The 26,026-nt window shown below is 25.2% G+C and overlaps 4 protein-coding genes across 4 annotated transcripts in view; 3 read left to right on the top strand and 1 right to left on the bottom strand.

The window, feature by feature from the left end:
* LOC126901293 (serine/arginine repetitive matrix protein 1-like) overlaps positions 1–321 on the top strand; it is a gene marked incomplete in the record, with an annotated part of 9,510 nt that extends 9,189 nt beyond the window's left edge. The window contains 1 exon segment of the mRNA XM_050677689.1: positions 122–321. Coding sequence (XP_050533646.1) covers positions 122–150 — 29 coding nt within the window.
* Positions 322–961: 640 nt separating this feature from the next.
* Positions 962–4,810, bottom strand: LOC126901302 (PAT complex subunit CCDC47). Its single transcript, XM_050677701.1, has 8 exons — positions 4,475–4,810; positions 4,141–4,420; positions 3,507–3,631; positions 3,269–3,427; positions 2,443–2,633; positions 2,210–2,384; positions 1,853–1,987; positions 962–1,790 (listed from the first exon to the last, which is right to left on the bottom strand). The coding sequence occupies exons 1-8, from the start codon at positions 4,685–4,687 to the stop codon at positions 1,689–1,691; spliced, it is 1,380 nt and encodes a 459-aa protein (XP_050533658.1). The 5' UTR covers positions 4,688–4,810; the 3' UTR covers positions 962–1,688.
* Positions 4,811–12,011: 7,201 nt separating this feature from the next.
* Positions 12,012–14,586, top strand: LOC126910560 (heterogeneous nuclear ribonucleoprotein L-like). Its single transcript, XM_050693216.1, has 2 exons — positions 12,012–13,422; positions 13,815–14,586. The coding sequence occupies exons 1-2, from the start codon at positions 12,491–12,493 to the stop codon at positions 14,161–14,163; spliced, it is 1,281 nt and encodes a 426-aa protein (XP_050549173.1). The 5' UTR covers positions 12,012–12,490; the 3' UTR covers positions 14,164–14,586.
* Positions 14,587–24,535: 9,949 nt separating this feature from the next.
* On the top strand, positions 24,536–24,931 carry LOC126900097 (uncharacterized). Its single transcript, XM_050675600.1, has one exon. It carries the CDS (start codon positions 24,536–24,538, stop codon positions 24,929–24,931), a length of 396 nt encoding a protein of 131 aa, XP_050531557.1.
* The last annotated feature ends 1,095 nt before the right edge of the window (positions 24,932–26,026 follow it).

Raw genomic sequence — 26,026 nt, 5'->3', positions numbered from 1 at the left:
GTAATGGTTTTTTTTTTTTTTTTAATAAGTTTTTTTTATAATAAATAACGTAGAAACCTTAATAATGATAACTATCTTTTTGGTATATTTTTTGTACTTATTTACTCATTTTTTTTCACAGGCCCAAGACCATTGTACTACCCTTACTAAAAGGAAAACGAGTATATTTAGCTTATTTTTTTTTATCACGAGAACTTAAACATAATTATTTGTCAAATGTAGTCAGAAAACATTACTCAAAAAATAATTTAATATTTTTTTTGAATGTATAATATTTTTTATACTCAAACATTTTTAACAATAATTATGTCATAAGTGATATATATATTTACTTACATAAATACACGTTTATATTATTTTAATTATATTAAATTATTGAAGCCTATATTGTTTTTACTAAATTTTCTATAAAATAAATAGAAATATATGGATAAAATCATTAAACTTGGTTCCTGATTGCCATTAGGAAAAAAGGCCATGAATTATAAATAGCAAAAGTATTAATAAAATAAATAATTCAATATTAAAAATCAAGGTGTAAGAGTTCAAAATTCATTATTTATAAATACTGATAACTACTGAAGTACTATTTTAAAAATTGTTTTCTACTAGTTATTTTCTTAATTATATAATTTTTTATTTTCTTATCTAATTATATATGTTTGTTGCCATTTATAATAATAAAGTTGAAATACTTATAAAGTATAAGGAATGAGTTAAAAAAAAAAAACTAAATAATTAATAAATTAATTTGAAAAATATTTCTTAATAAAATAATTACTTAAAGAGAAATAGAGCAGCCAATATTAAAAGAATTGCTCTGTATACAACAACTTAATAACTTTTATGTAAAAATTACAACAAGTTTTATGAAATACTTATAATCAGGACATAAATAAGAAGTACATGTTGCTTTTGATATAATACAATAATTCCTTCTAAAAATTAAACACTATTTAAAGATTTGCATTGAAATGTTTTTTATTTAAATGTGATTATAATCTCTAAGTATATATATATATAATTGTATAACTATGCTGGTTTTTTATCAATTGTTTTTACCCTTTAATATTTATTCACTATCCCATTAGATCTATGAGTTTATTTCATTAACTCTAGTTTCAATTTTAGTTTAGAAAATTTTGGAAATTAAATTAATGAAAGAAGAATATTATTCAACTATACTTTTTGATATACATTTGTTAAAAACTTTCATGAACCAATAAACTATATTTATATCTATGCATTTGTAAAAAAATATATATATATATAAATATTTGAGCTATTCTATTACATTATAAGTTTTAAAATTATTGATGTAATAAAATTTTTTCAGAAATGCATAGACATAAATTTTTATTTTTGTTAATAATTTTTATAAAATAATGAACATTTAGTTACTACATTAATATTACTTCATTTTATATAATTAAATACATAAAATAGTTACAATATTTATTTTTTTCCATTAAAAAAATCCAAATTTCAAATACAATTTTGTACTTATCAAAATACTACATTTAATAACATTTATCTAAAAACAAAAACTAATAATTTTACATTACTTGGCAGTAAACTGGAAAATCAATAAAACACCATTACAAAAAAGTAGTTAGAATCCAATTTCAACAAATACTCTTCGAAAAACTTAATTAACTAACAAAAAATTAAGGTAAAAAATTGTACCTTTACATAGATTTAACTTTTAGTTGTTTCATTCTTGGTGCTTTCTTTCGTTGCTGTCGTTTTAATTCTTTTTCCTCCCATTTACGCTGCTTTTCAGGATCCTCCTAAGTAAAAAAGTGAAACATCAAATTATTTTTTTTCTTAACAAATAACTTATAATTGGTACCTTTAAAATTCTTTCTTTCTCTAATCTTCTTTTTTCTTCTTTTCGTGCAGCAGCAGCTTCAGCTCTTGCTGCATGAGTAGTTTTCAAAAAGGCTTCTTCTACACGTAATCTATTTTTTTCAGCTTTTATTTTAGCCTGGAATAGTTTATGAATAAAACATAAGTATACATAAGTAGACCATCTTAGTTGAGAACAAATTGTGCCTCAGTGTGCAAGTACCATAGTTTGATACTAATAAACTGAGCTATAAAGATTTTCTGGTCCTGTCATACAAGCATAGCTTTTCAGAGAAGACGTTTAAAGATATAAACAATAATAATAACAATATAAAAGATTATGTTCAATATTATATAATACCTCTTTACTTATTCTTAATCGTTTAATACGTTCCATACACTGAAATACAAATGACATTAATGGGTGTACAGCATTTATGGCATCTTGTGGATCTGCATATTTATCAGTTGGAATAGTAAAAGTAAATAATAACACTTTTTTTGTAGCTGGTAACTTTGTTGGTACATTAGTATCACTAAAAATAAATTATTAAATGCATCAAAGAATACTAGAGGATACTTTAAAATAAATACTCAGTCAATTTCAATCCAGAATATCTGTCAGAAAAATGCAGGCAATCGATCACATCAGCATACTTGTTTAAATAGTTAACAGTCTTTGCATCTAAAATAGTAGAGGAAACTTCTCCTAATTCACTATGAACACTAAATCCATCAGTCAAGCCATAATTGGCACCAGGTTTGCGTTCGGGGCAAAATACACTCTGAAAAAATAGTATAAAAGAAAAAGTAAACTATAAGGTAGCCAAAATAGTTGTAATTAAAAAAACTTTAAATTTACAGGCAGGATTGTTATTATATATTACATATAGCAATTTTTACACATATATCATTTTAGATCACTTTAACTGCCAACATTAACCAAACAACTAATTTTATCGGAAAAACAAAATTAATAGTATACACCATGTAATAATTTCTTAATTTGAAATAATTTGCTATTTGAGGACAGCTGATGTGAGTGTAAATGATGTGGAAGAGTGTCAAGTGGAAGTTTAGGATAACGGTGGCCGACCCCAAGTAGTTGGGATTAAGGCGAGGAGGAAGAAGAAGATATTGTAATCATTTCTATTAATTAATTAACGATATACAATATAATAAGTATAATTATAAATGATACAGAGGGTAAATTTGAAGCATTCTGTATAATGGCTGCAATAAACACCTGGTAGGTTGGAGTGTTAAGCAAAAAAGGTTATGCTGAAAATTTTACTCCCCAAACAGTAATGTTTATACACTGCATAAGATGTCTTCACATCTAAAAAGGTTTGGCATGGAAGTATATTTAAATATTATACTTTTGAAAAAACCTGGTTTTAGTAATTAATTAAATATTTACAAGGTCAGCCATTTCTTTTGAAATTCTGGCTGCAGTTTTTTTTGATGCAACACAAAAAACAAATGTATCCATATCTTCTTTGTTCATATCAACTTTAACATGAATTTCATCCCGTGAAGGTCTTAAAAACTGATTTGCCATGGAAGCTAAATCTTGCCTCTAAGATAAATAGAAATAATTAATTCATTTATATGTAGATATTAATTTCTTATTAAATTAATTCTTTTAAAGAAACTACCTTAATAAATTGTAATTCAACTAGCATTCCTTCACAGCACATACGTCCACTACACCATAATGTATATGTACTTTCAGTCTCTTTAATTAGACCATTACTTTCATTTTCAATTTTACCATCATCACCTTAACATTGAAATTAAAATATATTATTTTCTTTATTTATTCATATATAAATTTATTTACTTAAAGATATTTCTTCTACAAAATACAAGATTATGCACAATTTAAGGAAATGAAATAAAATGACTTCTTTAATTACTTATTAAAGGAAAAGAGGAAAGGTTGGCCAAGTCGGTAATGAAGCACTGCCTCAGATCCAAAACTTAATCACGGGTAACTTTATTTGCTGTGAAAGAAATTAGTTCGGTAATTGAAGTTACCATCACTCTCTCTGACAACATATTAAACTCCCATTCTGGAGTATTAATGATTAAAAAAACCTACACTTTGGGAGTAGGTCACTATGACCCTTGATAGGGCTAAAAAGCAAAAAGAAATCACTAATTTCTATATGTTTTATAATGAATACATAAATTTGAAAATTATTACAATTATTAGTAGTACTATTTTTAACAGCAAAAACTAAATATAAAATGTTACAATAAATTTATTGAACTTGAATTTGAACCTACCAACTAATGAAAAATTGTCATCCAATAATGACTTATGAGTTTTGAACCAAATATCAGCCAAACGAGCATTATTAGATCTACCATAAAAGAAATTTGCAAAATAAGCTATAATGCCAATGATAAATAATATTTCCATTATATAATTTGCCCAATTAGTATGAAATGGTACAGGTACTGATGCAATAGTAATTTTTGGATCTTTATCTTCAACACGTATCCGTTCAGTATCAAAACCTTCAAATTCTTCCTCATCATTAAAATGCTCAAATTCATCATCATCCTAAAAAATTATTTCTATAAATGTATTGAAAATTAATAATTCAAATTTAAATACTTCAATGGTAACATCAGGTTCAATTTTATCTGCAGAGTAGGATTCTTCTTTATTTTCGTGGTTGTTAATATCATTATTGTTACTATTAAAACTTGGAGAATCATCAAATTCTTCAAATTCATCTACTTCTTCAATTTCAATTTTACAATATGAATAACAAATTAAAATTGTAAAAAGGATGACAAGAAAGTAATTAACTTTAAGGAAAAACATTATATATTAGTTTGTTTTATAACTTATTAAAATAAAAAAAAAATAAATTCTAAATCTTTTGTAACTTTAAAATTGGTTAATTCGTAGAGTGAAGAATCAAAGTAGTATGAAGGATGACTTGGTGTTGGTTACTCGCCCATCTTATCATAAAAGTAGATACCTCCAAATTATCAGCTGATAAATAATATATTAGATAACTGAATAAAATTTATCAGAACTACCGGTTGTTTTAAAGTTATGTAGGATCCTAAACGTAATAAGTGAACCCTTAAGAAGGTAGGACTTAAATTATGATGTACTGTGGAAGAGATGTAAAAATTTTATTTATATATACAACCCCAGGATAAAATTCTAAATAAGCCATTCAAGGGTACTATAAGCTTTTTAAATCAATCACTCAAAATAAAGAAACAAGTAATTTTTTGAAAATACTCTTCAATAATTAATTTAAATTAAAATTAAATTACTTAATTTTTTATTTCTATAATTAAATTACACTAATATTACTGCAAAAAATAAAAATAATATAGATAATTAAAGAATAATAATTATTTTATAAATAAATACAAATGTTCCAGTAATTAACTTATAATTTTCGCAACACTGATAAGACCTATAATGAACTATTATATTAGAAGCCAAATTTTCAGCCGTTTCTTTTTTGAACATCAGTTAAACTTTCCCGTTTTTGGTATCATACAGCATATTATACTATATTATTATTATATTAATAATTTTATTTTATATTAATTAATTTTTCCATAGTAATACTGTAATTGCGAGTGTAACAAACGAACATTTTTTTATCATTTTTTGTAAATTATATTTTCTTCCTATGATACTTCTACCTTTTTCTTTCGTTATAATAAAAACAGATGAGAAATGTACAGGTGTATATTTGTATAGAGTACAACCACAGAATTATTGATTGTATTAATAAATTAAGACAAATAAAACAAAGTTAACTTATTACATCTTACTTAAAACGACATTTACTACAGAATAATTTTTGTGTATATTTTAGCAGGTAGAATTTGGTGTTAAGAGTAAGAAAAAAATTAGTATTCATAAAAAAATTTATAAATCAGGATATTTTTTATTTTTTCATATTTTAAACTCAAGATTTGCTATTTAACTGTATTATTTAGCTTTAAAACTTTTATCAATAAAATTTATAACTGGCTAATTAATTAGTTAGGAAACTTTTAATGAAAAAAAAAATTACATTTGTTTGTGTAAACATGAAATAATTTTTTGAAACAAATAGTACCTAATTGAATCAAGGATATCCCATTCATACATCGTTTATGTTAATTGATTTTTGGCATAAACCCCAAGAGAGAGCAAAAAACTTGTAAATCATGCTCGTCATTTAAATACTTAAGTTAATGATTAACATAATTATGATTGGCGTCAGATAACACATCCGCTCAGTGAAAACGATAACTAGTATAAGTAATCCGTTTATCAAAATAGGGTATTCGTACTACACTCTAATTACCGAATAGTTGTTGATCATATATGTATATTTTAACAGCCTGTGTATCCTCTAAAAGCGTAAAGTATTAAACTACTATAGTACTTTTATCTGCACACAAAATTTCTGTTTTCAAATGACAAATTAAGGACAATACGATTAACGACTCTCGGCATTTTCTTATCGTCACAACAGCTCTTGTTTCTATAATTACATGTAAGCAAAGTAATTTTTTAATAACATTTAAAACATTGTTTTATAATAACCCGTACATTAATTATTCAGTACTAGTAAACCGCATGGAAAAATGGAGTGATGTCATGTAAGCGACCCCGCATTAAACTGATAAGAGCTATTTTTTTATATTTAATATAAACGAATTACAAGAGCTTAGGGTCAATAGAATGATTCTAAGTCATTAATATTTTAAATTCATATAATTCAAAAGAGCCAACAATAATTTCATGTATCTAGAATGATAATCCTGATTGATTTTATTGTAATACATTAAATATTCGGAAATCCACATTGTTATATCTCTTAAATATTTATAAATTAAAAATAACAATTTTCTTATAACTAAAAAATTAATAATTGGGTATACATTACTTTTTTCCTTTTTAAAAATAAAAATCAATTTTAAAATACAATTATATTTTCTTAGTCAACTAAGTAATTTAATTTAGACTTGAAAAAATTTGTGATAGTTTAAATTGATTAAACGTGTTAGATCTCTTAATATGCCGTTAAAGATTATAAGTGTTTTGATATAATCAATCACAACTTTGAGTAATCAAATTGGATAAAGATCAAAATTAAAATATAAACCGCTACTTGGAAGTTATCCAAAAAAATTGTAAGGCATATTTTAATTGTCAACGGTTAAATATAAAAAAAATGTATTCGTCAAAAAATAAAAATAGTTAAACCAAATAAATTTAATTTATAAAATATTGGATTAAAAGTGAATTTAAAGACAAGAAACATTCATATATGACAAAAGAAAAGGTTTTAATCAATTATGATTAGTTATAATAGTTTGCTACGAATTTATTGAACACAACTAATTACAACATGCAATTATTTATTTTTGTTTTTCGTTATTAGTCAGTGTTAGATAGATTAGTTTACATATTTTAGTTATAAATTACAATGACCTCTTAATTAGTGAGTAATCACTGAGCTCCTCATTTTTTTTTAATTATTACATATCCAATGGAAAATTTAACCAGTAAAACTGAACAGTAATAGCCAATATGTATTGTCATATAATGTGAAAATTACTATTATTAAAAAATTCATATTAATATTTTTATTAATAATTCTCATAAATTGAAATATGATAAAACTATACATTTTGTAATTTAACTTTCATCATTTATTTTATATTCTAAATTTTAAAACGATAATATTAGTAAGTAATGATTTTATGATACAAAGAATCACATATTTATTAGCTGTATGGTAGTAGAGGAAGTGTAATCCATCTTCTTAAAATATATAAAAGTTCATTGGCAAAATTGTAACTACTTTCACACTAAGCTTATATCTGTAAACCTAATATTTTTTTTATGTAATCATTTTTTTAAATCTTAATAAACATATCGATCATCATCAATCTCAAAAAAAAAAATATTGTTAACATGTTTTAATGATTTTGAATAACGAATTGTTCAACACGTCCAAACGGTATAATTATCCACGACAAGAAATCGCGTACTGTTACCAATAAATAACGTAAAAAGATAATGTTTATTTCCGTCCTTTACATAATATAGATTAACATTTGATAGCATAGGAAAATCCTAAAAAAATAAAAATTTAACAAACTTCAAAATGCAGTATAAACGTAACTACTGAATTAAAATAAGAGTTTTTGGTATCAAAATTTTTTTAAAAGTTATCCATAAAATGGCTATTTTCAAGTCTTAAAAAAATTAGTTATTAATTGTAATTGCGAAAAATAACATAAAACATAATTTAAATATAATCCTATATTGTAAAAATTTATTTAAAAAAAGGTATAAAATGTTATGTGGATCATAAGTTATATGAGTTGTCAGTTAGATCTGCTCCAATCTGTGTGTGTATATATATTGATGTCTTTTTGGCTATAGCCCATATTTACATGAATTACAGACAGATAAATTAGTAATACACTATTATGAGTTGACAAGTTATAAACATTAATTAAAAGTTACATCCCAGTCACGTGCTCATTTTTGTTTATAAGATTAATATTTATTTTATTTTCCACGTTATCTCTGTAATAAATTTCAAACACATGTGATTGATGTCCTTGGGTTAGTTTTTATTCATATAATTTTATACACAACTATAACTGTAGAGATTACACCCTCAATAAAAAAAATCTAATGTTATTTTAAAAATTTTGAAATGGGCTAAAATATTTAAATATAATTATATCATGAATGATTCTGTATTCCTACCTTATATTTAAGGATCAAAATTTTAAGAGTTAATAAATATATATTAGTATCTATTATCTTTTACTTTTTTTGAGAGAGAGGAGATTAAATTTACTTAACCCTCTACTAAAAATATGGTTTTATATTACAAAAATAATACATAAATTATGATGGATCATGAACCTGAAAATTAATATATATTAGGGTGGTACTTAGCTATTGAATTAAAATATTTTAGATTGCGCCCCTAAAATTTGTTCTAATACATTAAAAATTAAGCTATACAAAATTTGGTCAACATATTAACGTTAAAAACACGTACCCTAAGAGTGTTGAAAATTTGATCATAAGAGTAGTTTTGTGTTTTGTCTACAAATTTTTATATATTCATAAAAATTTATATGAATGAAATTATAAATATAACTATTTTACAAAATAAAAATGTTAACAAAAAAGTCATAAGTCAAATATTTACCCCCCCTACAAATCAAAAGTTATAATTATTATTTTTAGCGATAAAGTTAATACATTTTGACAATTTAAATATATAAGACAAACCATTCTAATTCCAAAAAAAGTGTGTCATGTAAAAGTTGTGTTAAAATTTAATTTTTAATAAGTTTTGTTAAAGAAAAAAACATTTAATGTATTTGTTAACGATAAAATAAGGAAAACTTATCAATTTTGCCGAAAATAAATACTTAACTTTACAAATTCGATATCAAAAATCCATTTACTTTTCAAAAATTACAAAGTTTTATTGAACATATTTTAGATTTTTGGTTGAATCAATTAAAATTATCCCATTTTAGAAAAGATTACAGAGAATTTCTTGAGATCACAGTAATTTTATTAAATGTATCGCCAGAGGTGTATCATTTATGGAGCGAATCTCTATGCTCAATAGATGTCATAAGCGCTTTACACTCTTAAAATATTTATTTTTTGTGAATAATTCAAAATAACTCAAAAAGAGTTATTCAATTTCAAGTATTTGTATTTTCGTAATTAATTGGTTTAATGCAACAAATGCCGCTCTCTCATCTCGACAAGATTTAGAACTTTTAATAAATATTTACAAATACAAAACTATAGATGAAGATTTATCTAAAAATATTTTGAAAAAATTGTCAAATCATTTATGGTATACAACATCAGAAAACATTGGTTTAGCATTTTTCGATAACACGTATTCCACACAAGACAAAAACTAACATAATATTTAAATTTAACAAATTGGATAATAAATACTTCAATAGAGATGAAATGACATATTTTTTATGTCATAAAAAATAAACGAACAAATTTTGATTTCTATGAAGTACCAGACTTTATAAAAAATAGAACATTTTGTATCAAGTAAAACTTTCAATTTTTTTGAACAATTTAGTATAAATTATAGTTTTATAGAAAAAAACCCATTTACGTGGAAAGAAAATTCAAATTATTGCAAAGGTCAAGAAATAATTAATAATCTCAAAATTGTGAATGATACTGCAGAGCTGGTAGTAAATTTAATGGAAGACTTAAATAAAATAGAATCGAAAAACGAAGAACAAAAATAGTACACATTACAAGTTGTTACGAAATATTAAAAGTAATTTCCCAACAGTAAAATAATTACACTATTGGGATAAAATATTTTACATTATATATTCATTTCTTATTTATATTTTTATAATTTATATAGGTATATGGTTATTGTAAAATTTTTAGTACAAGTATTGTAAACAATTAATTAAATTTTCAATTGGTTATTGTAAATATAATTTCAAAATGATAACGTTTTTTTTAAAAATGGAATTATAATTAAATATTTAAAAATTACTAAAAAAGATGCACAAAGTTTTTTTTCAATTAGTATAGAAACATGCTTACAATTTATGAGTTTACCTTGTTTCTACTTTAGAAAATACATAAATGTTTTTTTCTTTTCCAAAACGTATTAAAAATTAAATTGTAAACAACTTTTACACAAACATTTTTTTGTAATTAGAACGGTTTGTCTTAGATATTCAAATTATCAAAATTTATTAATTTTATTGGTAAAAATAATTTTGCAAAAATATGTACAGTATAATTTTAAATTTTAAATATAGAAATTCTGAAACGAATTTGTATGGAACAAGATTATAAATATGCACTTTCTTGGCAGATATAAATTTGCTTAAGGTTCTAATTCAATATTAATTCATCACTTTCTCTTCAAATGTATTCTTAAAATTTATTAAAAAGTTGTCTAAAGTAAAAAGTTATAAGAATGGCTTTAAGAATGAGATCCAGATAAATCATTAATTATTTTGATTTGGAAACAGATATTTTAGTGATAACCTGAAATAATCTGTTTGGTATATTTTAGATGTAAAAGTGGTTTGTTTTTAGATAAATTGATTTGTCGTTAAACATTTAAAATAAATAAACATATTTTATGATTAAATAGGCTTGTAGCTATCAAAATATTGAATTATTTATATTAAATTATACAATATTTCCCAATTCAGGACAAATGTATTATTATGATATGAGTAGTCATAAAGATTTAAGTTCATGAATTACTAAGATTTATCAAATATTAATCTTTCGATTTATAATTTCTAAACTGTTGATGTAATTATATTTCTAATATATGAATAAAGTTTTCCTTACTAAAAACTTATATTACAATACCTTTTTTTGTTTGTACTTTTTTTTTTCGTTCTTTTGATATTTTGTGTTTAAAACACAAAGGTTATTGTTTATAATTTAAAACAATTGATTTTGAATATAAAGTTTCTTTTCGTGTTGTAACTGGTCTATTATGTGGCAGCTGTGTTTTTTTTTTTTGGTTATGTATTTATAGCCACTTTTGANAGCTGTGTTTTTTTTTTTGGTTATGTATTTATAGCCACTTTTGAAAATCGATCGCATGGCGTAAACACACGGGACAGGTCGATTGACGATTGTTCAAGAGACATCATCAATCTCGTCACCGCCAGTCCGTATGTTTTTACTTATCCCTAAAAATAAATCTTTTACCACCACCGCCAGGTTCATCTCTTCCTCCTATCTTTGTGTACCTATGCATTGTCCAATATTGTTTGAAGCGTTTTAACCTTCCCCTCGCGTTTAAAGAGTGTCAAAACGGCTGAACTACCGGCGTCGCCGATGGCCCGTAGCCAAAGAATGCTACGGCACATGCACAGTCGGCATTTACTACCGTAACGTGCAGAACTTCGATAAAATAATTAACTCTTTTGTTTCAAGATGACGGCGGTCGATCCCTGAATTGGCCGTGTCGTGAGGCCTACCTACGAAGGAGGGCAGGGGTTCGTAAAACGCGGTGATCGACGGATAATAAAATAACACGTCGTCTCTGCGCCCGCCCGTGCAAACGCGCCACCTCGGCAACCTCAACTACTTAACACAGCTGCAGTCTGCGCGCAATAATGTACATTATCTGATTTACGGTCGGTAGTTGAACGGCGCGCGTCCTCCGCGTTAAGTAACTATTCGGCTGCAGCGATGGGTTTCCTATAGTCTCTGTTGATTTGTTCCTATGTTCAGTTCTGTGATGTTCAATAATTTATCATAAACACATTAAATACATTATTTTAATATTGTTACATAGATATAGGGACAAAATGGCGTCAATTTTATGATAGCGCTATTTGCTTACAATTTAACTTTTTTCTTTACTAGCTACAATATGTATGTAATCAATATATACGTTGTCTATGTTTTTATGTGATTAATTTTTTCAGTTTTGTATTATTTCCATGTCAAGTGCCATGTAGCCCAATAACAGTTTTGTGCGTTTGATTTTACGGGCGATGTCAATCTTTGCGATTTAAATTAAATAGTAATTATCTATTTATCATTTAATTTTTTTTCAAATTAAAACAACAAAACGTAACTATAATGATGGCTTATAATCATTATGGGTATAGCAGTTTGAAAAATGATCAGACTAGTAAGAGATTGAGGGCCGATTATGATCAGGAAACCAGAAATAACAACACCAGTTCGTCTTATGAAGATGGTCGTCGAAAGCACGCAGAAACTCAACCAAACCACATTATTTTGCTAACTATCACTAAAGTGACATATCCTATTAACACTGATGTAATTCATACTATATCTAAAGACTATGGTAAAGTACTACGCATAGTGATATTTAGAAAACGAGGTGTTCAAGCAATGGTAGAGTTTGAAGAAGTAGACCAAGCTATACGGGCAAAGCAACTAATGGATGGTGCTGATATATATCAAGGGTGTTGCACATTAAAAGTAGAATATGCTAAACCATCTAAACTGAATGTTTATAAGAATGATTCAGAAACTTGGGATTATACAACACCTACTCCTGGAGATAAAAAATCTGTTCCACTACTACCAGATCCTCCTAGAGCACCACTAATATCTACAAGACCAAATTTTCCCAGGTTTGAATATGAATGCCGGTCAGGTTTATTAACTACACCGCATGATTTGCCTAATAATAATTATGGTGAAAGCTATCCTTCGACGCCTGGACGATGTGTTTTGATGGTATACGGATTAGATCCAGAAAAAGCAAACTGTAATCGGCTTTTTAATCTGTTTTGTTTGTATGGTAATGTTATCAAAGTAAAGTTTTTAAAGAGCAAAGAAGGTTGTGCAATGGTACAAATGGATAATGAAATGTCAGTAGACCGATGTATGGACAATTTAAACAAACTGATTCTTATAAGTGGTAACATGTTACAATTACAAGTATCGAAACAGATGTATCTTTCGGATATCATGGTACCTTACGACTTACCTGATGGGACACCATCTTTTAAAGACTATTCTAATTCTAAAAATAACAGGTAAAATATAACTTATTGTTATAATTTCAAATTACCACGTATAAATTTTTTATTAATTGATTTCTAAGTGTAATCAAATATTTAAAACAAATTTTATAACAAAATAATATTATAATATTACTATAATAAAACTAACGAAATCATTAATTTATATATTTATGTTTAATTACTTTCTTTATTTATTTTAACTTCAAAAAAAAAAAATACAAATAAAAAAGTAATACCTAATTTGTAAAGGCATTTTTGTTACGCATGTAAAATGACAATAAGAAATTATTTAATTTAAATTTTGATCAATTATTTATAATTATTACTTATTGATGAGTTTGATTATATAAAAAGTAAATTACAATTATTCATAGTATTATGTTAAAATTGTATCATATTTTCAGATATCATTCAAATGCAAATGGTAAAAATAGACGCCAAAATCCATCAAGTGTTCTACATTTTTTCAATGCTCCGCCAAACATATCAGAGGTTGATTTGAACCAAACTATTCTTAAAGCTTTGAAAGATGAAGATGCTGAATTGACTGTGAAAATGTTTCCACCTAAAGGAACAGATGCGCGTAGTTCATCTGGACTTATTGAATTTTCAGATATAGCTACTGCTGTTGAAGTCATTATGGCTGTTAACCATTGGCCTATTAAATGCGAATCATCCAAGTTTCCTTTCTTACTTAGGCTATGTTTTTCATCGCTGCCAAAAGGATTAGGAAATGCTGAGTCATCACAATGACATCACACTGCTTAATGAAATACTGTATCTCATGTTTGTCAATTATTACTATTTAGTGCATACTTTTGGGTTAATTGATTTATTTTTTAATGAGGTGATCACATTATTATATATTTAATAATTCCTATTATTTTTTGGAAGATTTATGGTTATACCTTGTCACCCCTTTTTACAATTAAACAGATCTTTTGTTTTAATATTATGTCTATTAGTTTTTCTTATGAGTATATTTTATATGAAGTATTGTCAATTAAATAAGTTATATTTTATTTTTTTATATCTTATTATTTGTTAATATTGGTTAATAGGTTTGTTTTTGTTAAGTTTTTAGTTGTTTTTATATTGAATTTAGTAAAATGAAATGGGGTCGATTAAAACCATAATCTTACCAATTATTTATTCTGACAAAAAGTTGGAAAACTATATTTTGTCACAAAATGCTAATGATGTGTGCACTTAAAATATACTGAAATATATGATTCCTATTATTAATAATATTATAAATTATGCTATTGGTTCTATTTATTTTAGGACAAATAATTTCCGGAAGTGACTAGCTTGTTGTTAAATTGATTTTTTAATTATTTTGACTTCTTAAAAATAGTGTGGAAATTAACAGTTTATTCTACCATTAGTTTTCTTATCTGTTTTAAGATATGTCAAAGTTTATAGCTTAATTTGGTATTTTTTTCCCTCCTGAAAATTTATTTGTTATATTATTTTTATTTATTTTATTAAATATTTTTATGTTAAAAATCAAATAAGAAAGAAGTGTCAGATAAAACATTTTTTCCATACTATCACTATGTAGTCAATTTATCAAAACTTGTTATTATAGAATAATATCTTTAATTAAAGTAAAGACAATTTGTTTTAGAATTAGATTATTAGCTGTTTTATGTTTTTGTTTATTTTCTCATCAATAATTGTAATGATTTTAGTTGAATGTTTTAAATGTATATTAGATTTATAGTTAATTATTTATACATTATTAGATTGTATTTGTTTTATTTTTAATTAGAATAAAATTTATACCTAATTGGATGTATGCTGTAATTATCATTTTATAATTTATTGCATATTAGAAATTAAAATGTTTCAATACTTATAAATGGCACATCTGATTCATATCATCTCACAATTTTTGTTTTTCAAAAAATCATTTCATTTAAATTTACTCATCCATATAATAAGATAAATTATTATAATTTTTTTTTTGGTTTGATAAATAATTCTCAATTTAAAGTACAGTACAAGTGTATCATTTTTAGCTGGTGCACAATTAATCTTAATTTATTTTTTATAAAGCAGCTTATGATCAGTGGTAGCACCAGGAGTTACTGAAGTTCCTAAACTTAAATAAAATAATATGTTTTTTGGAGTGGGAAAATATGTTATTGAACCTCCCATAAATAAAATACATCTGAGCTTTATCCAGCTGTAAAAGTCTGATGTCATCACTATCACTATTCATAAGCATCACGCTTATGAATAGTTCTATTTTTTCATTTGCATTCATTTTTGGCTATAAGTGATTTTAGCTCTATATTTATAAACATTAACGTAATACATTTTTTTATTAATAATTTCAAACCCTAGAGTTACAAACCATGGAATTTTTTAATCCATTAAGTTAATTTTTCTAGATATATTCTCAACACAGCTGTTCCTAATTTTATCTTTCCTAACTAGTCCAATATTCTACTTATATAATTGTTATTATAATTCATTGAATCCCAAAATATTTATTTTTCTAATATACTTTATTATGCTTAAGCTCTAACTTAAGTTTTGAAAAAATAAACAATTATTTTCATTATATAATATGTCGGGCGTTTGGAGTTTGTTATAGCCTAGAAACTTTCTAGCCTAGGAATAATAGATCTCAATGAAAGTTTTAAACCTTTATTATGAGAAGTAATCGATTTGATTCCTAACAGCGTTACCTGTTTATTTATTTATAAACTTAATTGAAAATGTGAGGTACAGTCCGCGCAATTGAATCATGTTCTTTTAAATCTAATTTACTTGAATATATGAGATGCAATTTTATACAAATAAAAAACATACAGTTTAAGTTATGTTCATTTATATCAGAACGAAAAAATAAGACTAAAAATAGCTCTTAATTTGAGGTTATAATGTCCTAACCTCTTCACATAGGCGTATATATAGGGCAGCAAAAACACTTTTTGATAACACCACTCAAATTTTTCAAACTGGATTAATTATAATAGTAACTTAATTGAGAAAACGAGAAATTACTAAGTATTTTACAGTGAACTGTTCTACTTTACAATATAACATTTTTAACTGGGTAAACAAGATGAATTTTTAAGCGAACACCTCTTGAAAGTTCCTTATATTTTCCATAAATATGAACAGTTTAGGAAAGGTAATGGACTAGTGAAAATGTAAAAATGATTTATGTAATCGTGTGACTGCTTAGCCGTATCTAATATTTTAGCTTCGATGCGAAGCTGAGAAGGTATTGGTTTTACTAAGATATGTTTTTTTTTTTGTGTCTGTTACCACTTTTTCTCAGCTCTCAACGGATTTCTTTCAACGATGCGTCAAAAGATCACAAATCGTATCTAGTCGAAGACATTACCCATCAAAATTGAAAAAATTTCCCTCGTTCCCCGTAAATGGGGGAAACCTCCAAAAAAATTACAAATTTAAAAATCGCTAATTTTCGAAATTTTTTCAATTTTTTTTACTAAAAACTGCCGTAACTTTTTCAAAAATGTACATATCAATATAATTTTTTTTATATTGATGCTTGATGTCTTTACCTATCATTTGGTATATTTTTTTGTAAATCTGACACTTAACCTGCCCACAAGGGGGGGATTTAAAATGACAACTTTTTCACAAAAAATTAACTTTTTCAACTTAACTTTTGAAAATGTTCCGGAAGGTCTGACACTTTTATATATATATTGAATTAAAGCTAATGTAATTTACTTTAATTTGAAAAAAGAAAATTTGACCTCTGGACTTGTCTTCACGGCGAAAATGGCTATCGAATCCTAAATTTGTGTGAAAATTCTCGATTTTATTATTTATATTATATTTAACTTTATAATGCTATAACTTATTGAAAAGTTTATGGATCCACACAATTTTTTTATGAGAAATAATATTTTTTAATAAACCCTTTTTCATTCGACATACTTTATCTTAATCGAGATATTAATAAGGAACCAGCAGATCAAGTAGCTTTTGGAATAAAACACCAATTTTTTTAAAATTAAACACTATCTAAAGATTTGCATCGAAGCGTTTATTTTTGATAGTGATTTTAATCACTGTCAGATATCATTATACTTGATCCAACTATGCCACGTCACCACTGTGCCGCGACCCCCCTGTGCTGGGTTTTTTCAATTAAATCTATATAAAATATCTAAATTAAAAAATGAATTTAATTTCTTCTGTTAGTACCTAATCTTTTAGAAACTTAAATAAAAGGAATTTATCAAGAAATATACTAATATGTATTTATATTTTCATTAATTATAAAAGAAACCATTTAAAAAGTATTTCACAACTAGATTTTGATTTTGAAAATGTATTGACTAAATTATTACCAAAATTTTGAAAAATGATAACATAATACTATTAAGAATGTAATGATAATTTATTTAATGTTTATTGAAATTTAGGTATTTATCTTCAATAGTTTTATTCGAAGAATGTATATTAAATTAAAATGAATTTATCAACATGTCATTATTCATACCGTAAAAATTTAATGTAATAATCATGAATTTATTCAATAAAAATATACATTCTAAAACAATCCAGTAACTTAATTTAATATTTGTATTATTATTAAACAGTATTCATGATAATAAATTTACCTCCAAACATATAGTAAAAAGAAAAAATAACATGTAAACTACTCGTTAAAAATTTCGATACCAAGTGCAACCATTTTCACTTAAAAAGCTTTTGGGTTGCCTATTTTATTATTTAATTGGTTTTGGTTTTTTTAATAGAAGAAAAAAATTATTTTTTGTATATATATATTTTTTTTAATACATGTATTAATTATAAGATATACAAATATGTCATAATTAAAATATTAAAAGTTACCTATTTATGGTTATTAATAACGTTTAGCAATCTTAAAATTTAATCTAAAAATGAACTAATCAAAATAAAAGTTATGAAACATTGTCTCAATTTAAATAGAAATTAATTTTTGATGGAATTAGAATGGATTTATTCTTTCTCGCGTATATTTAAAGCCAATAAGTAATATTTAGCATTTTATTCGATTCTTCTCTCATCATAATTAATTTTCAAGAGAACAATAATTATTTATTTATACATATGATATTCTATATTGGATTTACTCAATTATTGAGAATTTATGAGGTTGTGTTGAAATAAAATTGCCAACTCTCAATTTATTTATTTATTTTATTTAGATATATAAGGTCACAAAAATGGCTTTATAGTATAATTCATTAATAAAAATAATAGTAATAATACATTTAAATGTAACATAAATAAATTATAAATACGTAATAGAAATATTAACACAGAAATAATAAATTTTTCATATATTAAGTAAAAAAACACAAAAATGATATTTCATCCTTTTTAGTTATTATGGCCATGATAATAACATGATAAAATAATATATATATTAGCTTCGATGCGAAGCTGAGAAGGTATTGGTTTTACTATGATGTGTTTTTTTTTGTGTCTGTTACCACTTTTTCTCAGCTCTCACCGAACCAATTTTTTTCAATGATACGCCAAAAGATTACAAATCGTATCTAGTCGAAGACATTACCCTCAAAAATTGAAAAAAATTCTCTCGTTCCCCGTAAATTGGGGAAACCTCCAAAAAAATTACAAATTTAAAAATCGCTAATTTTCGAATTTTTTTCAATTTTTTTAATTAAAAACTGCTGTAATTTTTTTTTTTTTAAATGCTTGATGTTTTTACCTATACGAATGCAATTTTTGTGTGAAAATTCTCGATTTTATATTTTACATTTTTTACTTTAAAATGCTATAACTTTTAAAAAAATGTATGGATTAATACAATTTTTTCATGAAAAGTAGTATTTATATTTATCTTTCATTCGACATACTTTTTTTTTAAATCTGACTATTTCCTTATATACGGGGGGGGGGTTCAAAACATAAAAATGCATATAGAAAGTAAAACTTTTTCAACTTAACTTTTGAAAGTGTTCCGGAAGGTCTGAAACTTTTATATATATCTTAAATTAAAGCTAATGTAATATACTTTATTATGGAAAAAAAAAAATTTGACCTCTAGACTTGTCTTCGTGGTGAAAATGGCTACCGAATGCTATTTTCGTGTGAAAATTCTTGATTTTATTTTTTACATTTTTAACTTTATAATGCTATAACTTATTGAAAAGTGTATGGATCAACACAATTTTTTTTATGAGAAATAATATTTTTTAATAATCCCTTTTTCATTCAGGATATTAATAAGAAAATAGCAGATCATGAAGCTTTTGGAATAATCCACCAATTTTTTAAAATTAAACACTATCTAAAGATTTGCATCGAAGCGTTTTTTTTTTATAGTGATTTTAATGACTGTCAGATATCATTATACTTGATCCAACTATGCCACGTCACCACTGTGCCGCGACNGACTGTCAGATATCATTATACTTGATCCAACTATGCCACATTACCACTGTGCCTCGACCCCCCTGTACTGGGTTTTTTTTATATAATTTTAAACTTTTTGATATATACTCATTAGCAAATGGACAAATAGGAAGAAGTGGAGGGGGGGTTGATTTGGTTCAATTTTCGAGAATAAATATTTAGGATTCACTAATAATCTGTTATTGTTGGTCAATGTTTCTTTATGTATTAAGATAAAATTAATTTTTAGCCAATGTACGTTACCTAACTTTGGGTAGGTGCCACAAAAGCAACTCCATCTTACTTTTAATAATTCAACAATAATTATATTTTTTAGATAATTCATTTTTGTCATAATAAACAAATATTTTATAGAAAACAATATAAATAATAATTATATGCCATTTTTAATTAAAAATAGTAATTTATGTATAAGATATATTATGATTATTAAATAGTCTTAGTCTGTCTTTATGTTTCTACATTTTGTCACAGGTTTTTTTTGTTTTATTACAGTAAGAAATTGATATATCTGAGTAAATAATGAAGTAACATGTTGTATATTGACACATTTAAAAATGTCCGACAGAAAATTTGATTTAAGACCAAATTGAGTGTCTAGTTTATGACATTTCAAGGATGCCATATGGTATGACATGACAGTGTTGTGCATATTCTATTTGATGTTTGTAATCTTTTAAGTATGAGTAAAATGAAAAATCAAGTATAAATAGGCGTATGCAAAAGAAAAGGATCAAGTAAAAAAAGTGTCTGACAATTCTAAAATATAATAAACTTTCTTTTATTTATGTAAAACTTTTTGAATTATTTAAAAAAATCAATATATTTTAACAAAGATTTTTATATTTATAAAATATACTAGAAATATGCAAAATTAAAAAATTTATAATTAAAAATTCAAATCTGTTGAAAAATTGCAACGAGGGACACCTTTAATTTGTTTAATATATTAAATAATAACTTATATCATTCAAATATATAATTTATAAATTATAAATTTAAAATAAATTCTAAAAGTTTTAATTTCAAATTATAAAAATTGAAATATTTTCATTATTTTTTAAAAATTATTTCGAAAGATAAATATTTTCGTTATTTCTAATGTCTTATCTGGTATTGTAATTTTGTAAATACTTAATAATCAAAACATTGAGTTATGGTAAAAAAATAGGGACTATTCAATATCACAAAATAATATGTATAAATTTGATATTTAGTTTTAAAAATATTTATACAACTCAGTATACAATATTTATTAGCAAACATTGAATAGTTCTTAAAATAAAACGTATCTTCTGTTTTTTTTTTTTGTCGTTTTAACAAGATTTATTTATAGTTATATGATTATTAGCATTGTACTTTTACTTGAGTCAAATCATATCTAATACTATTATTTTCAACTTCTTCATTGACATTATCATATGAAAATATATTTAGTTATTTTAGTGACAATAATCACCAATACGATATTAAATTTGCAAGTTATACAAATTAATTATAATTACATTTTGATAAAACGTAAACAACAACTAATTTACATCAACACTTTTTGATATTTACCAACATCAAGCTTGGAAAAGGAAATTATAATAAATGTACATACTTAAAAATAGTGTACCATTAAAAAGTATCTATATTAAGTATCAGTACGTAAATCATGATAAATTCGCTTTTTTTTTTTTATATCATTTAGCCTATTGCTCAACCACATTAGTTACATTACTTCAAAAATTGAAAATAATTTTGTTGGTGCACATAAAAAATTTAACATCTTAATGTATTTTATATAACTATATACAGAGTGTTCAGTAAGTAAAGAACAGGTCAGTTGTTACAAATAATTAAAACAATTTAAATCCGTTTCCTTACTCACTGAACATTCTATATATATTTTAATAACACCTTTTCGAAATCACCGCTGTTTATGTATTATTAATATTAATACTATTAATTTAAATGATAAACATGCTATGAAAATGTATAGTTTTTAAGCAATCATATTCTTATTTAATATTTAAGCATTTCAAATTCAATGTACTTTATGCTTTGATAATTGAACTACAGTAATATTTTTTTTTTTTTAAATAACAATAGCAAAAAATGATCATTATTTTTTATTTTTCAATAATCGTTAATTTTTGATTTTCGGATTTTTCCGAGTTTTCACTAAAAGCCTCATTATATAACGATATAACTACATAAATTGAATAAAATTATGTAATAATCTGTGTTTTAAATATTAACAAGTAAATATTTAATCATAAAATAATGAGTACGATTTTCCAACATGTGAGTTTGCGTTATCAAGTTTTTATCTATAGGACTTTTAGATAGGAATAATTAATCATATTCCCACTAAGGCTTAAAATTAAATGTATAAGCATAATAAGACAACTATTGAAAAAGTTTTAAATAAAAAATTTCATTCGTAAAGGTGATTATGATTAAAATTGTTTTTCAGATACCTTCGGAATAAATGTTATATTAAGTTATTATGAATTCATTTTTTTAAATAATTTTATTCAGTTAGTTAACCGTTGTAACTAAAAAACAACATTTATAAAAACACTTTTCAGCGTTTTCTGGTAAATGTTTGTTTAGGATTAAAAAAAATAAAACAAATTTTTAGAAAACATATTAAAAAAAATGAAGATATAAAAAATGCCTGTATTAAGAATTTATCATGGAATAATTTAGTTTTAAGGTTAAATAATTATCGTACAACATTTAATTTGCCTGTTTTTATTTATCTAAAAAAAACTTGAATCTTAACTGATAATAGCACATCACCGTTAAGTGAAAAGTGAAATTAATGTTCAAAAGAAAAACAGTGTTTTACTACAATAACTACTTTATCATACTATATAAATTATTACTTTCGAAGAATTTATCAATTTTGATTCAATAATTGAAAAAAGATAGCTAGTTGGAGAATTTAAAATACGTATAAACCTAAAATATGTGAGCGTGTTTCAGTTCAGTTTGCTTGTTACTACAAATTTTTATTTAATAATAAAGTCTCTTTGATAAAAGCTGTTGTGCAGTGTGTACAAGTGTGTAGTTAGCATATAATATAGTTAGTAACAATAAATCAAATTATTCAATTGTTCAAATCATTGACATAGACTCAAAACTAATAAAATAAGTATAACTTAGGAAACAAAACAATTATTTTTTGTTTATTGAATGACTATGAAATGCAGCGTAACTTGTGTACTAATAAGAAAACAATTGAAATTTAATATGATAAGTGTTTTAGATTTTAGATTTATTTCAGCAAGGTTACGTTATTTTCTTTTTTTTTAAAAAATAATGTTCGAACTGAGAAATTAAAATATTTAAACCATTTGTACATAAAAAAGTTATACTCGTTAATTACACGTATCTTTTGCTTAGTAATTTCTTTGTAGAAACTCCAACAATTATTATAAAAACGAGCGTCTAGTTTGTTAGACCAATTTATAAGTACATAAAATGTAAGATGAGTTTTATTGTTTGACTCTTCTTTTTAACCGAGTCTACACAATTTCTATGGTGTACGTGCGCAAAGAAAGCATAAAAAAATTAGCGGTGAAAAAATTTTCGCTGACTGATTAATCGATAGTATAATAATATTATGATGTACAATTTTGGTGGCAGCAGGCAAGCAGAAAATGTAGACATGCAGGTACAGGTTTTTCGCCAGTCTCTCCGACCCCGCCCGTGTTGTTACAATATCGCATATTCGCATGACGTGATCGGCCGACGACCAGACAACGGCGCACGTCCCGGCAATGCGACGTTGTCGGACTGTACGTCGTGTTTATAAACAACACTTCCCCTCGAAATAATACCGTTTGTCTGTTGTGTTTACGTTTCCCTTGTCTGCCGCTGCTAGTGCTGGCACCGCTTCGTCGACGCGGCGACTGCTGGCTGGCTGATGAAATAACCTTGGCCCCTTACGCACGTCCGCACAGGCCACAGCACATTTGCGGCGGCACCAGCGCAGAGTTGGTTTGCCATATGAGTTATTAGTAAGTGAATTAAAATAATCGCCAAATGTTTAGTAAGTTAACGCGATAACATTAAATTTATAAAAAAATGATAACCTATTGTGCGAGTTCATTAGTTTAATCAATTTTTGTATTTGTGATATTTCTATTATCGAATTCGGGCCACAACGGGTGTAATTGCGTTAAGTTCGGAAAATCCATCACTGGTGTGTGTTGAGTTCGTCGTTCACGGCTTTCTGTGCGTACACATATACAATTTGCTGTGTTTAGTCTGAATGTGTATTGGCACCAAAACAATAACAACCGGAGCTGCTATTGCCAACTGCTGTTTCTGTTGTTGCCCCTACCTTCGGATCACAGTTCATTTTAGAAAGACAACATAAGCACTTATGCCGGTAGTCATCCTATTCATCTATTCTGCTGTTGCGGCTACATTCAACTAGAATATCTACATTCTTCCTACGCCCTTGTGTGCTGCTTTTTTTTATTATCACCGTGTTGTGTAAAAATTAAATGAGATACTCACATCGCGTAATTAATAAACGTGTCTTTCGCGAATTTAACATTTAAATCAAAATAATATAATATTTTGTATTACTTGTATTATTTTGTATGATACAAGTTATCTTGTTGGTTACATAAGTTATGTTTACTGCTATTCATTTTTAATAGTAATACCATAGTTTTGTTAAACTACCAACGCTGTAATGTGTGATACAATGCAAAGCAGGGACATGATGACGTCCACTGATGAAGCCAAATTATTATCATATGACGTTGAACATTTAGTATCTGAAATTAAAGAAAACCTTAGACTGTCTGGATTTAAATCCAGAAGACATCGCTCAAATTTTGCCCGAGTTCAACCATACGCTAAACCAGTTGCATGTGAATTGTGTTCTCAGAAACGGTTATGTCGTTGTGATGATGAAGATAACCAAGATTCTGATGATCCTTATGAAATGCTACAAGTATTACTCCGAGAAGGAAGCCTTATTAAAGAAGCAGTAAGACGATTACAAATTGGTCTTTCACCTAAACAAAGGTATTACTATGAATCCGATGAAGAATCATCAAGGAGCCCTAAGTTTAGGTATTGCTGAAATAAGCCCCTTAGTATACTTGTTTGGTTCCTTTTGTAATATATTCATTAGTGTGTACAAAAGTTATTCAGTATTTATTATTTATGACATGTTTATATTACTTTACCATGTGATTCATACATGTATCAGAATTCTCATTTTGAAGTTATTTAAATTGTATAATACAAATCATTTCAATTTTATTTAAAAAACTATTGTATTCACTTAATGATAGTCTTTAAAAAATTTAAATAGCTTCAAAATCTAAATCGATTTGCTAAAAATTTTGCCATTGATAATTAATGAAATATTTTTTATTCGTTTTAGTTTTGACAATTGTTTATATTTATTTTATCAAAAATAATTCTTCTACTCAAGTTTTTACTCATAATAATTATATACTATTTTCGAGTTTAATTGATTTAGTTTCATTTTATAAATCATAACTGCTTTTATTATTTAATAAGAATATTTTATTCTTTGAATAAATTCATTTTTTTTTGTTAAATGCAATGCTATAATAATAAAAGCTTGCCTCAATTTTTTGAATTGAAGATAACATTTACTTAATAAAAATAAACAGTTGTGTCTTACTTATAAATATTTTAAAGTTACCTTTATTATTTTTTTTTATATATATAAAGATTTTTTTTTTAAATATATTAATTAATTAACTACAAATAAATTTTAAATACTTTAATTGATATTCAGAGCAACCAGTATATTAATATTTAATTTCTATAGTTTTTAATTTTTATTTTGAAATAATTTTGACTGAAAATTGATCAACAACAATTATTACAAAATTATTATATTGCATGCTATTATATCAACTAATCCTTAAATTAAATCATATGATTTTATGTTTAATAATATTTCTGGTATTTGTTAATTTATTTTATTTAATTGTCAAATTTCAAAAATTTTCTTTTATTATTTAATACTATTTTATTTAATAGGATTGTTGAGGTCCTAAAAAGTATAGTGTAGTAAAGTCTAAAAACCTTTAATTTTTTAAATATTAAACATTGGAACAATATATAAGTGAAAGTATTCTAATTATCTTTCTTCACTGAACATTAAATAATGTATTTAAATATTGATATGATCTAAATA

This window comes from Daktulosphaira vitifoliae, unplaced genomic scaffold (assembly GCF_025091365.1).
Source record: "Daktulosphaira vitifoliae isolate Bord-2020 unplaced genomic scaffold, ASM2509136v1 Scaffold_1, whole genome shotgun sequence".
In the NCBI taxonomy this organism is placed as follows: Eukaryota; Metazoa; Arthropoda; class Insecta; order Hemiptera; family Phylloxeridae; genus Daktulosphaira; species Daktulosphaira vitifoliae.
This window is presented reverse-complemented; position numbering and strand designations above follow the sequence as displayed.

Coding starts and splice junctions, on each gene's coding strand:
- LOC126900097 (XM_050675600.1), top strand. CDS start 24,536: ATGTGTGATACAATGCAAAGCAGGGACATGATGACGTCCACTGATGAA.
- LOC126910560 (XM_050693216.1), top strand. CDS start 12,491: ATGATGGCTTATAATCATTATGGGTATAGCAGTTTGAAAAATGATCAG. Junction 13,423..13,814: donor TCTAATTCTAAAAATAACAG/GTAAAATATAAC, acceptor TCATATTTTCAG/ATATCATTCAAATGCAAATG.
- LOC126901302 (XM_050677701.1), bottom strand. CDS start 4,687: ATGTTTTTCCTTAAAGTTAATTACTTTCTTGTCATCCTTTTTACAATT. Junction 2,385..2,442: donor TCTGGATTGAAATTGACTGA/GTATTTATTTTA, acceptor ATTTATTTTTAG/TGATACTAATGTACCAACAA. Junction 1,988..2,209: donor GATTAAGAATAAGTAAAGAG/GTATTATATAAT, acceptor AAACTATTCCAG/GCTAAAATAAAAGCTGAAAA.